The sequence below is a fragment of the Hippoglossus hippoglossus genome, chromosome 4 (assembly GCF_009819705.1).
Source record: "Hippoglossus hippoglossus isolate fHipHip1 chromosome 4, fHipHip1.pri, whole genome shotgun sequence".
NCBI lineage: Eukaryota > Metazoa > Chordata > Actinopteri > Pleuronectiformes > Pleuronectidae > Hippoglossus > Hippoglossus hippoglossus.
In genome coordinates, this window is record NC_047154.1 from 20,964,268 (window position 1) to 20,979,026 (window position 14,759).

Genomic DNA, 14,759 nt, shown 5'->3' on the forward strand with positions numbered 1-14,759 from the left:
ATGCTGCTTCTCTGTGTCTTTGTTGGACCAAACATCGTCTTCGGACCCGGCGTCTCTGAGAGGTTTATAGTTTGTTATTTCACGGAGAATGGAGGCTGCGGTCAGCTTGGATTCGTGGCAGCATTCGTGGAAAAAAAAAAAGAAATAACAAAACGTACATAGACTCTTCCGCAGCACACATTGCATCATCGCTGTCCGTATAGGAAAGGGCGTTCCCACAGTTGTGTTTTTGCTCTTATTCCATATTCTTAGTGGCGAGACCACCGAGGCTGCTTGTGATGCCTGAGCAGAAAGATGATTGTCAAAAGACACACACACACACACACACACACACACACACACACACACACACACACACACATACACACACACACACCTGTTGTTTCACAAGATCACACTCGACAAACCTTGATCACTCTCCAGAATATTAAGTTTTTTTACACGTGTGATATTTGCTGCTAACACTTACACTTGAGTTTTGACTAAAGATCATTATAATCTGTTATTATATCCCCACTAACACTGATTTACTAGTCACACAAACATGAATCTGTCGTTTGAATTTCTACATTACAAGAACTTTGGCTGTAACAACTTTTATTTTATATTACTCTATTATTATATTATACTTTAATATTTTTTTAATGATTATTGCTAATCTTTTAATCTAATCTCAACAGTGTGAAACCTGAAAATATCCAGGCCGATATTCTTCCACATACACATCAGTATTTATGTTTGCCAATGTGAGACAATATGAAAACGTTTATTTTACATAATAAACAATGCAGGAAGAATAATGTTTATATTGTTGTCTATATTTCACGTTATTTCTTTAAATTTGATTGTGTTTTCGTTTTATTAATACTTATATAAGGTATGATTTATAAAATATATCTCAGTTGATATATCGGCGTTCGAAATGTTTTATTCTCTAATATTGGTATCGGCATTGGCCCACAAAAATCCATATCCATCTAACTTTATTTGCAAAATCCAAGAAACGCATAAATTCCTCCCAATGCGAGAAGCTGCAGTATTTGATATGAAAAATACAGTTTTAGTTTAGTTGCAGTTCAATTTTCTTTTTAATGAACTTATCGATTGTTTGTAACTTTGCAACTTTGATGAGAAAAACGACAGAACACATATTGGCCTATATGTGTGCAGATTAACTCCTGGTCCTGTTCTTAAAGCCTTCGTTCTCTGCGAAGAGGCGAACTCCAGCAGCCACTTTTCAAACCTGCAGGACACAAGTGTTTAATTCTCAGATGACAGATTTGTGGGCGGAGTGTCACTTTAAACTTCCCCAAACTTTTTCTTCCATGACTTAAAACAAATGGGCCGACTGTACAACATTAAACAGCGATCAGGCTTCACGCTGAGCCTCCATCTCACGTCCCACAGGTTGAAGAACCAGCACATGGCTTTGCTTTGTTGCTGCTCTGTGAATCCCAGTTACAGGTTGCTATGCACTCGTTGTTGCCCTGTGTTTAAGACCCGTAATAGAAGTTTACATAGTCTGCAGTGCAGTGCTGCTGATAACCTCAAAAAGCCCAGTTATCATCGTATTAAATACAGTAATGAACCTGGAACAACCCTGACACTTTTTCATCCAACAGTAGCCATTTATTTGTGCAAGGATGACGTTGTTATGGCTTTTTGTTTGTTCCCCTGGAATCCGTGCGATGGAATAAATTGAAGGAGTGATTGAAGCCAGGCCCACGGGGGAGCGGAGCGAGACAGACGGACAGACGGGGAGAGGGAGAGGGAGAGGGAGGCGGGGGAGGAGGTGGTGGGGGTGAAACCGCAGTTTTTATATGTCGCCTGGTTTTAATTTTGGTAAGAGCCATCACTCACCAGTTCACTGGGGTGGCAAACCAGATGGATATGTGCATGTGAGCTTTAGGAGTGTGTTCTCTACCTGCTTAAAACTGCTGTCTCTGTAAATGCATAATGCCCCTGACACATTGTTGTTTATACTCCTACACTTTTATTTCCTTTAACCTCAGCCATTTAAAAGTAAAATGGACTTTCTGATATTTTGTAGACAATTATGTAGTAAAATTATTTATTTATTTATTTATGGGGAAAAAAATCTGCGTATTAATCAATACTGGAAACTAGGCTGGCACTCAGTAGAGCACATACCTCCACCAAGGCCAAACAGTCCCCTTAAATTTAATCAAGCTCCACCAAATTGCACGCACTCATAAACAGCAGCTCCCTTAATGTGCCTGATTGTTTTCATCAAGATCCACGAGTTATTCTCTTGGGAAACTATGAAAATTCTGTGATCTCATAGTGTTAAAGAAAGTTAGAAAATAATAAAATCCTGGATCCTCCTCCTGATCCAGATCCGCACTAAAATGTAATGGGTTCCTTCCTGACCCACACCGCATCCTTCCACCAAGTTCCGTGGAAATCCGTCCGGTTGTTTTTCTGTTATCTTGCTCACAAACCAACCGACAAACAAACAATAATCGTTAGTCGCAGCGTTATTGTGCAAGCTCCAAACCAAGAACCAGTCCAGCACACACTTTGCCCTGTAAAACGGTAACTGACTCCAGTGAGTTTTTGAACAAATGAAACAAACAGCATATAAAGTGTTAATTAGTGAGCTTTGGAGGGGCTTGATTTTACTACCTGCGGACGGAGCCAGCGTGCCGGTTTGCCCACTATTTCCTCAAAGGCCCAGTATAACAAGCGGCTAGCTGCAGTTTTTCCACAAATTTTTATCGTGTGTGATGAAACAGTCGAGTGTCGGTTGTGAAACTCTTTCTTCACTGTTGCTGAAGCCTCAAATTTCTGTTTCTTCATATCTGTTTGTTTGTGTGTTGGTGTGCAGTGCCTCCAGCCATGCAGAGAACTGTGGGAAACCAGGAAGGTGCTGTCTCCAAAGTCCTGTGAGGTAAGAGAGTGCACAGAATGTGTGTGTGTGTGTGTGTGTGTGTGTGTGTACTCATTATATATTGGCAAGGACCATTTCGAGCCTGGACATTTTGGCTGATTCTCCCTTTCTGACCCACTTTCAAAGGGCTGTTGAAGATTTGCTGTTAGAGTTAGAATTAAGTTGAGGTTTGGGTTACGGACATGCAGGATTAGGGTTAGGCGTTTAGCTCTGATGGTTAAGTTTAGGGGTGAGATGTGAATTGGGGTTAGGTTAGGGTGAGGCATGAATTAGTCAAGGTTAAGGTCAGAGATAAAGCAACAACGAATGGAAGTCAAAGCAAAGTCTTAATAAGGATAGCTGTGGGAACCTGTGTGTGTGTGTGTGTGTGTGTGTGTGTGTGGGACAACACCCTTGGTGGTGGTGTCACTAACTAACATGCTTTCATTGGCACTGCGGCTCAGTGTGTGTGTGTTTGATGTGAAAGAACATTCCTGTGTGTGTTTATGAGAAAAAATGTATGGTTTCTATGAATAACATGTTTGTGGGCTTTTAAATGCTTGCTCCATATGAGAGTGTGCAACAGTTGTGTGTATATTTTCTATGCATGTGTGTGTGTGTGTGTGTGTGTGGCCCTAAGTGATTATTTTCGGAGCGAGTTTCTGTGGTTTTCTCAGTTCTTCATCGGAGTAGCTGAAGCATGCCGCTGACTGGATGGCTGGTTAGGAACACAGGGAACTTCAGATCTATCAGCTAAGGCTGGTGTTTACATTTTGCTAATCTGCAGCCATGTGCACAGAAACACACAGAAATACACACCCCCCTTTCAGACGGCGGGTTCCCTTCAAAGAGTCAGTGAGAGTTTACTGAGGGAAACACACACTCGCCTCCACTGTGCTTTTCTGACCCACAAGTGTGTTGCATATTAAATCTGTTGTGTGTCAACTGGAATAATAATTCCCTTGCGCGCTCTCTCTCTCTCTCTCTCTCTCTCTCCCTCTCTCAGAAGCAGACGGAGTGTGTGACGAGCAGGGAGTTCCTGGCGTCCCTGAGGTCATCTCGTCAGGGTGACTGTCCGCCGCCTCAGCGAGCCACCGGATTCGCCGCCGCCTGCGTGGAGAGCTGCTCGTCAGACCCGCACTGTCCCACCCCCAGAAAGTGCTGCTCCAATGGCTGCGGACACACCTGCCAAGCCCCAGCCAATCTGTACAAGGGTAAATGAGCTTAGAGCCGGATAGGAGCCGATTTGTGATGGTTTTATGAAAAACATTTTAATGAATTAAGACGATTTTTTATTTGGCATTTTCTTCTTGTGGAAAAGAGTCTGATGATCTATCAATTGATGTCCGTTCTAGAAATAGATAAATAGATAGAAACATAAAGGCGCCTGAAGACGACGGCGGAGATTCGGGCATGTTTACTTAGCTTCAACAATTTTGTGATATTTTTTTCTGTTCCTACAATATTTAAATGTTGAAATAATTCCACCCGTACTCAACCCGAGAATAATCATCCAGCTAATTATCGCACGTTCTACAAACTTAGACGTGATGAATGTGATTGTGTTTGAGACATCCTGTCAACGTCCTTGCTGTCTTCTTCTAAACAACGTCCCCGTTCCGTTTGGTCCTGGCAGGTGTTCCCCTGAAGCCTCGCAGGGAGATGAGCTTCGTGGAGGATTCAGAAGGTCACATGAGGGTGGTCTGGGTGTCAAAGTTCAACGTGAGCGTGGAGCCGGTCATCTACATGCTTCAGTCCCGCTGGAACGTAGGCATCCATCCCAGTGAAGACCATGCAACGCCATGGACTACTGCTGCCATGGTAACCCAACCGGCAACCTCTCACCTTTTATCCCTGGTCTTTATTTTAGGATTAGAGAGATGGAGATATTGTAACATAAAGAATTCTAGAGACTCAGCACTGACTACGTGGTTGTGTGAGACAAATTGACTGATTTTGAAATTATCTTTCACATTTGATCAACCTGTAACTTTCACCATCTCATCTCCTTATTGAGGGATATTAGCTTGGGAGAGACTAATAGGCTGATAGTTAGAAATAACGCCCATTTAATAACACAGCACATGGTTGATTCTGTCCAAGCAGGCAACTTAAGACACTCGCAGAGTCACTGAAGCTATAAAAATGTTTCCTGCTGCCTTTAACGGTGGAGCAACACCACAGAGTTTGTAACATATCCTTACCTCATAACTCTCAATTTGCCTGGAATGATGAAACTTCTCAGCTATGGAGATGGATGTTAGACTCTGTTTCCACCTCATCAGTCTGCTGCCTTGCTGTCTAAACCTCTCCACCCCAGCCAGTCTCCCATTTTGCCAGGGTAAACTCTATGTGTGTGTGTGTGTTTGTGTGTGTTCACTGTACGCCCATGTGTGTGTGCCTGTGTGAGGTTAGGTAAATAAGCAGAGCTTAAAAAGGAACCACAGGCAGCCACAGTCGTTCCACCGGCTGACGCTGAATGACTGAACGCTCATTATGGACTTAAATAGATGGCAGCTCGTGTCTGTGTGCGAGCGTGTGTGTGTGTTTGTGTATATGTGTGTGTGTGTGTGTGTGGATGAGTGGATTTTAAGCAGTGATTACATTTGCTCTGTCAGAGAGACAAAACGTGAATCTTTATCCGTTAATTGTGGCAAATCTATTATCAGATGAAATTCCAATCCAACTGTGTTCATCTGACTTTCCAGCTCATTAAATTTTGAAACTTGTACTTTTAAAACTGTCATGTTTTCAGATATCTTATGGATTTGTGAGAAACGACAAAACATGTATAATATGTAGGCTCAATTGGTAGTTTATAAGGGACAGCTTAAAATGGAATGGTACTCAGTAGAACGCATATCTCCATCCAGCAGCCCTCTAAATTCAATCTAGCTGCACCAAATTCCACACACTCATAAATATCAGTTCATTAAGATCCATGAATTATAATCAGGGAAATGGCTGATCTCAAAGTGATGAAAACATTTTAGGATCTGCCACTTTATCCGGATTCTTCCTTGACCCATGTCTCATCCTTCCAACAAGTTTTGTGGAAATCCATTCAGTAGTTTTTGCGTAAAACACTGCTGACCATCAAATAAACCAACAAACGGACCGGGGTGAAAACACAACCTTCTTGGTGGAGTTAATGAAAGTCCTGCACAAAGCGGGTCAGGGCCTCCACAGCAGAGACTAAAGACAAGGATCTGCACAGCTGCCGGTAAAATTAGTTTAACATCCTCGTCAGGACAAGAAATTAAATTTGCTGGGAGCTATCGTTTCAATGTGCAGATCTTTGTCTGACCTAAATACAAAGTTCCTGCAACAAATCCAGCCTTCATGAGGGTTGTGAGATTCAGTCTTTATTGAAATTGTCGAAAGGTGTTTGGATGACGGAGCTTATAGAGTGTTATTATATTATAAAGTTTATAAATACAACATTGTGTTGTTACAGCTACTTTATGTGTTGGACTATTTCTCCAGGTAAAAAGTATCCTGGCTCATAACCTGCAATAAAACCACAATGTTTTTTTTCATGTGCAATTTTAACAATAAGCAATTTAATGTATTAATTAGTGTGAGCGAGCTTTAGAGGTGCTGTTGGGAACATTTTGTTACTGTTGGACAGAACCAGGATGTTTTTTCCTGTTTCTATTGTTAATGTTAAGCTAAACTAACCAGATGAAACCAGGACAGATACAGACACACATGAGAGTATTGTAAATATTATTTATCTCAGCAGGAAAGTGAGGGACCATCATTCCTCTAAGAGAACTGGGTTGTCCGTCCTTCTCATTCCTTTGAACATGATATCTCGAGAACACCTTGAGGGAATTTCTTCAAATTCACAGATGAACTGATTCGTTTTTTTGGTGGTCGAAGGTCAAAGGTCAAGGTCACGTTGACCTCATGTTCTTGTGAATGGGTTCTTCATCAAAAACCCATTTGTGATTTCATTACATCTGGTCCAAACATTCACTTTGACTAAGGATGACCTGATTGGAATTTGGAGGTCAAAGGTCAAGGTCGCTGTGACCTCTCTTAAGAACGCCTCGAGAGAATCCTTTCAAATTTGGCACAAGACTCCCAGGTTTACTGATTCGATGTGGGTGGTCAAAGGTCAAAAGTCACAGTGACCTCCCAAGTCTGGAAAAAAATGTATGTAGACTGAGACTGGACAGGTTGGCAGTGGATCACAACCACTGGGAGGTTTTTCCAGTTGTTGTTTTTTCATTTGAGTTTTGAGATTTTCAGCAGAGTGACAAAGGAGCAGTAAATGGACATATTGTTCAAATGGTTCGTCACAGATAAGATCATTGTAAAGAGACAATTTGAAAAATCAGAGACAACATATTATTTAAAATTTCACAGGAAACAAGAAAAAACACACTAACAAGGCAAAGCTCAAAAACAATGAAAGATGAAAAAGAAACGAAAACCAAAGCAAAACATCAGACAATGGAAAACTGTCCCAATTAAGTCAAATCTGGTAATTTTAGTTTTAAAATCTGTTATGAATCATCCAGCCATTATCTTTAAGGATAAGCCGGAGAACCCAGAGAAAACCCACACAGACACTGGGAGAACATGAAAACTCCACACATGAAGGGATTGCTGTGAGGCAACAGTGCTAACCACTGCACCATCGTGCCGCCCTGTTATGAATCATGCAGCATATAATTTAATCTTGTAGATGAGACTGTAATGAGAGCGTGAACAGGAAAGCTTGCACCTAGCCATTGTTTCACGTGACGTGTCTGTATTTTTAGACGCTCTCTGAAGATGTGGTTCTGTCGGATCTGAGACCTCAGCGCTGGTACCAGTTCAGAGTCGCAGCCATCAACAGCCACGGCAGCAGAGGCTTCACCACACCGAGCAAACACTACATCTCCAGCAAAGGTAACACAAACACGCTGAAAACACGTACTCTGCTTTTCCCCTGAGAGCCGTGACGAGTGTCCCTCAGAGGGACGGTGACTCCCCCTCTGCATCCTTCCCTTAAGCTATCTGTGAATTCTGATATTCTGTCATGAGACACTGAGCAAAGCACAGATTCTGGGGTTGTGTCGTTTTAACGAGAGATCTTACACCCCTCCGAGGAGAAGTCTGAGGAGCAATTCCCTTCCTCTCCTCCCCTGTTCTTTCTCTCTTTCACTCAGAGTTGATGGATCAGGTACGCACCCAGCCGAGGAAATGATCAGGCAGTCCATAAAACACAGGCAGGAAACAGAATAGACACTCAACTGCACAACGCACATATTCACACGTACAAATTCATGCTGTATGTTCAGTTGGTTTGCTGCCAAAGAGAAATCCCTGGTGTCGGGTCAGCGAGTGAGAGTGCGAGTGCGAGAAAGACAGTCAGACACACACACACACACACACTGTAGGAGGTCCTCGCTGTAATACTTCGCAGACTTAGGTCATATTGGTGTAACGCCAGGATTGGCTAGTGATATGAATCCCCTGCCAGGATTGGCTGGAGCGTGTTTCTGTGTGAATAATGACTTCAGGTTGGACGCAGCTTTGGAAAAAAGGTTCTTTATCAGTTGAGCGCTTATAGAAAAAGAGTCTGGGATAGCATTTTCCTCTGCCATCCACAGAACAGCAAACAGTGGAATTCTTGATGCCTCCTGTAGTGTTATGAACATTACAACCTGTGCCTTGGCGAAGTGAGATGTCTCTGGCAGCTCCCTGTGGCCCATCGGCGTATTAACGTGGTCGGACATTTGGAAAATATGCTCTTTCTTGCTGAGAGTTAGACGAGAGGATCAATGCCATTTACATTTCTGTCTGTTACATGCACAAGTCGGAATAATTCTCCTGTGGGTTGCACGTAAGCGAATATAGACAAGTGTTGTTTGGAAAGTGTTTTGAGCCAACTGGCTGCTTTTCTACAGCAGGATGTAGAACTGACAGACATGCAAGTGGTGTCAGTCTTCTCGTTCCACTCGCTGCAACCAAGCACACAAGCGTAAATCCCAAAACGCTGAGCTGTATCTTCAGGACACAGCGTTTGTGTGTGTGTGTGTGTGTGTGTGTGCACGCTTGTATACTTCAAGCACAAGGGTTAAAGGTTAAAGACACACTTAAACATTCCAAATACCATCTGATCGCCATCAGAGTCTTGTGTTTCCAGTTCATTAGTGTGATTAGTCAGGGGCTGGAGGTCAGGGGTCACAAATCAGGAAGCTGGCAGATGTCAGGGCGCTGGAGGTTCCTCCGCGGTGACCTGATGCTAACCAGAGAGAGAATTTAGAATTTGAAAGCCTCTTCCTTGATTCATTCAGATATCAGGGACCTGCCAGCGGTAATTACGAGGGAATGTCTGGATCAGAAAACTCATCTTGATGTCTTTATCTCGAGAAACAATGGACAGGAATCTAGCCGGTCGAGGGAGGAACGCAGAGTGAAAAAGGGCCGCGAGAGACAGCTGGCAGTAAACCAGTGACTGAAAGACACCCTGCGTTTTCCAAAGAAACAACACACACACCCACACACACAAGCAGGCCAGATCTTGCAGCCCTAATATGTTGTCCCAACTTTGATCTCTGCATCTGGGTCAGCCCAGCGCAGCCCGGGGCCTGTGGGAGGCCAGCCATGGGGGATGTAGTTCTAATCAGATCCATTTTGTAGTTTTAATCAAATACAGGATTGGGATTTGAGGCTCTAATCAGATGCAGAGCCAGTGTTGAAAGAGCTGCAACCTCAGGATTTCATTTCGGAGGCAAACAGTGTCTAGTGGTGGTCGCCTTCGGTCTGTGTTGTGGTAGCTACTGAACAGGCTTCTCCAGTATCACTCACCTTTGATGCTGCAAATCGAATTGGCTTCGTAGACCTGAATGAGACCAGGAGGAAATTAGCCTTTTCCCTCCCATGTTGGCGTCTTTGTCTCGCTCGGCTGTAGCACATTAAGCATCGAGTTATTAGACGATTCAGTCAAGCTGGCGAGCGGCCTCGGCCTGGTTGGAATCACAAACTCAACACCAGTTATTGGTCAATGGATAGGGGCGATGGATTCATTGTTTTCAGCTCGAACTCATGATTTAACAGAGAGTTTGAGCCTGTGACTGTTGATTCCACCTGTCGAAGAAAAATCAGCAGTCTATATAATGTTGATGAAAGAACAAGACGTGATCTCTGTCTTTTAAAAGCTAATCATTACAATATGTCTTTCTTCTTATGACTGTAATGCTCTGTTATCATATGAAACAGATCAAATGAGAATGTGTCCTTACCATGATAATGTCCATTGGGAAATTATTTTAAATTAAACATAACTTCTCTCTGGCTCCATGTTTCTCCATCTCTCCCTTTCTGCAGATCCGTCACCTCCAGAGCCTCCGATAAACATCAGAGTGAGCAACCAGACTCTGGAGTCCCACTTCACAGAGAGGTAACGAGAAAGATGATTAAATAGATTCAGGGATTTGTTGCATCCAATCAGACGTGAATCATAGTTTGAAGGATGGATAAACCTTGTTTGATTGTGTTGCTGCTTCCAAATTACACTTCATCCTCGTTCAAACATATATAGCAGCATATTTTCTCTCTCTGTGTGTGTGTGTGTGTGTGTGTGTGTGTGTGTGTGTGTGTGTTTGTGCTTGTGTGTATCAGGCAAGTTCATACATCATAAAGTTTAGACCATGTCTTGGGTCAGCAGCGATATTCCAATAAAGCATTTATTGGCACAAGTGAGGACTTAAATTGTGACCTATGCACGATGATATAAAATGTCTGCGGTGCTTTTCTTTCCACTTTTATCACCGTGAACTTGTAGTCTGACTTCCCGATTTCTGTCCTCAGGACCAGGGGAGCTGGGGCCACGGTGGCGGTCTTGTTACGCTGGGACCCCCCCACAGAGGGAGACCTGCCAGTCCACAACTACAGAGTCACCTGGATGTCTCGACAGACACACACAGTGCACAAACACACGCACACTCTACATGGACGCGCACATACTGTTCACAACAACATGCACACCCGCCCCACACACCCACGCGCACCAGAGCAGGGTAAAAAGGAAAGCAACAGCAGAGTGACTCAGGGGGTAAGCAAACTTTCCATGAGCTCAATTACACTTCATAATAGAATGTCATCATTGTCTCTTGAGAAAATATTTCACTTTTTGACCACTTTATTGTGTCAAAGCTTTGTTTTTAAATTGATAAAATTGCAATTTTTACCCAACAACAGCTCATACAAAGTGAAAATGTGATTTTAAATAACTTTTGGCAAGTTTATTTACAATCTCTCCATAAATATTCAGACCGTAGACTTCCAAGGTGTCACAGTGTAAACTATTTAATGAGTTATTTGATGTGGATACCTCGGCTGTTCATTTTGGAAAATAGGTTTATTCCTTGTCTTGCTGAAAATTAGATAAGATTGTTAGGTTAAAGACTTGAACTTGGTGGAAACAGCTATAGCTTGGCCCAATTCATAGATAAAAAAAATAAACTAACTCTACAATTTGTACAAAAACTTAACTGTAAACTCCAGAAACAACCGATTTAACCCTGAAGCACCTATTTGAAATGAGTACAGACCAAAATGTTGCTTCTTTTGAAACAAATGCCTCAGTTTGTGAGTTAAAAGTCAAATTAGTCCTTAGAAAAACTGACAACAAATGAGGAACCCCAACCCTTATCCTAACCTAAACCTACTTCTAACTAAAAGTCTTAACCTTCAAGCAGTCTCAAGTTGTGAGGAAAGGCCTAAATGTCCTCGCAACATACACACGCACACACACACACACACACACACACACACACACACACACACACACACACACACACACACACACACACACACACACACACACACATCCACAACACACACTGACACACCACATATACAAGATCTATGGCTGCACCTGAGAAAGTTTACTAGTCCTGTAAACACACGCACGTCACTTCCCTCGTTGTGTTCTGCTTGTGAATGCTGCAGATGTTTTACAGGCCTGTGCTGTGCTCCGACAGAACACGATCTGTAAACAGCTACTGTGTGCGGCGCCGGTGCAAACCCATTTAATATCATAGCATCTGTTGCAGCAACTAAACCATAGCAACAGCTTGTTCTCCCATTTAAAACTCCCTTTACATTCATTCTTGATATCAGACATTAAATAATAGCTTCAAATTAAACAGTGTCCTGCTGAACCACCTGTGTCCAATAAAACGTCCTACAAATGTGAATTAGATGGAGACATAGAGCAACTGCCCAGATGTTTCAATTAAGGATGTGGATTTATATAATGAGCAGAAATGAGGTGATAAAAAAAACAAGGTCTTGCTGTTCAGGGTAATTGTTGACCTCGCATTCATAAAACCTACATCCCTCTAAAACGGATTAAACCTTAAGTTAATTTGGGTTTTTGTGGATGTGGTTTTTTTAATTCAGTTACATGCTGATATATTTACCAAAGCTGTGCAGTATTTCAGATCTGGTTTTGACATATTCACCCTTTAATTGCTGTTGGGCGCGCTCTCCCATTACCGAGGTCTTCTGCAGAGTTCTTGTGCATGTGTTCCTCGTGGGTCTGAAAATGCAATATTGTCCTCGGGCAGCCACGACATTATCTTTATGGGACATAACTTTGTTAGAGTGCTATGACAACACGGAGGTCTGGCTCTACAGCGCTGGAATAACATGGTAACTTAGCCATTTTCTCCGATAGCGGAGAGAAGTGGCTTTTACTGCGTTTGTGTTGTGTGTTTAACCTCAGTTATCAGAGCTGTAGATATCTGTGCAAACACCGACTGATACAGGCTCACCGAGAAGATTATGTTTTCATCTGCGTTTTGTTTGTTGGCTAGTTAGCAGGATTACGCAAAAACTACAGGATGGATGAGCAATTTGGTGCAGATTGAAATAAAAACCCAGATCTAGTGAATTCAGATGTGGTTTCATAAGGGGACTGTACTTGTTTTTTCAGTGCTGTTGCTTCATAGCACAACATGAACATCAGCTCAAACGTGCACGAAGCGCGAGAGCGATTGCCTCTAAATTCTTTAAAAATACAACAGATTTTCTTAATGTACTTTTGAAATTGCAGTTAACGCAGCAATAACAGGAGGGGATCGCTCTCCTGGTTGTACTTCACAGTTCATTTAAGTCCAGTCGGCAGCACCAAAATACCCATAATCACAGACAACAACACAAACAGACATTACAGCATCGAACAACCGCTGTAGCGAGTACCCGAAGATTTTCTTTTTTCCTTTAAAATGTCGTAAACAGGCCAAATTGTGAATGATGAAGGTCGTCTTCGCACGGGAGGATCCTTCAGCTTCCAATCGACCGAACTTTGAAGCGAGAATTCATTTAGAGGAAGGGGGGGGAGACATAAACATCAGAGTCTTAAGGTTTTAATGTAAGCGCACTCATATGGGCCCAGCTATCCTAAGTAGTAATGGTGATCCCAGACTGAGCCTGGTGGAGCCATTTATCTGTAGTGTGGTCCTCCGTTCTGCTTGGCTGGGAGGCCTGGAATTTAAATGAGGCCCCCTAACTAGTATTTCCTACTTGCAGCTGCATCCAGACGCACACAGAGACATGCAGCATCACAACAGGTAGGAAGGAACGAGCACAACCTTCCTGAATAGCCTTCATATCATACAGAGCATTGATATTTTATGACTCCCCATTATTTTATGACTCCCCATTACCACATGGTGATATATCCCCTCGCTGTTTATAAAGCACATATCCTGTCAATCAGGAATTTATGCAGGACTGGAGGGATTCAGCATTAACCCCCGGAGTAACAGAGGAAATTGGAGGAAGTAGAAGTAATTCAAACAAGAAAAAAAAAACTCTGCTGAATCAGTGCTTTTAAATATACATCAGCTTCTTACATTTAATGTCCACCGACATTATTTGCCAAAATAGAAATCCAGGCTTCTCTCTTTCTTTCGCTCACACACACGCACACACACACACACACACACACACACACACACACACACACACACACACACACACACACACACGCAGCTGTACAGGCCATATGTTTTGTCTATCTTCAGAGTAATGGAAAGACGTCAACCCCATTTTGTCTGCAGGTCACCAAGACACTGCTTTTAACTTGCTCTTGTCTAATTCTGTCTTAAGTGTACGTGCACACGGGGAGCACACACACACACACACTCACACACACACACACACACACACACACACACACACACACACACACACACACACACACACACACACACACACAGACGCAGGGACACAGACTTGTTATCATCCAAGCATCTCTTTGTTGTGACTAGCTGGAGTCCACAGACTGAGAGGCCTGACTGACTAAGAGCATGTTAATGAGCTGTCAGTCAAACGACGGGCTAATGCAGAACAGGTCGGCTCTGTCAGTCAAAACGTGCGGCGCCCGCAACACGGTGATGATGATGATGACAATGATGAAGATGATGGCAATGATGATGATGATGCACGAGTACATTTATAAACAAGAAAAAATGTGCACATATGTTTAGATTTTCAGTTAAAAAAAAGTTTATTTTACTAATTCAAATTCTATATATTTGGGTTGTATTTGTGTTTCCTTTGTTTTTTTATTTATGGTTAATATATTTATGGTTAAAATGTAAAATATCAAGTCTCAATAAAATTACACAATCATAAAGTTTTGATAACGACATCTTTGGAATCAGTTTTTCTTATATATACAGTATAAACATCCCTGTATCTGAAATTTCAACTCCCTCTGCATCAGTCACCGAAACCCAGTCGTCCTCTAAGTAGCTGAAGACGACAGGTCCAAAAGGCGAAGGCTCTTCTGAATTATTGATCATTTATACGGCTCTTTTCTAGTCTTAACCACCATTCAAAGTGCTTTTCACTACAA

The 14,759-nt window shown here is 42.5% G+C and overlaps 1 protein-coding gene across 1 annotated transcript in view; it reads left to right on the forward strand.

Annotated features, from left to right (window-relative positions):
• anos1b (anosmin 1b) overlaps nt 1–14,759 on the forward strand; it is a 42,979-nt gene that overhangs the window by 21,383 nt on the left and 6,837 nt on the right. The window contains exons 3-8 of the mRNA XM_034584136.1: nt 2,849–2,911; nt 3,897–4,104; nt 4,527–4,711; nt 7,663–7,792; nt 10,217–10,289; nt 10,700–10,943. Of these exons, the coding sequence (XP_034440027.1) occupies nt 2,849–2,911; nt 3,897–4,104; nt 4,527–4,711; nt 7,663–7,792; nt 10,217–10,289; nt 10,700–10,943 (903 nt within the window). The remainder of the gene's footprint in view (nt 1–2,848; nt 2,912–3,896; nt 4,105–4,526; nt 4,712–7,662; nt 7,793–10,216; nt 10,290–10,699; nt 10,944–14,759) is intronic.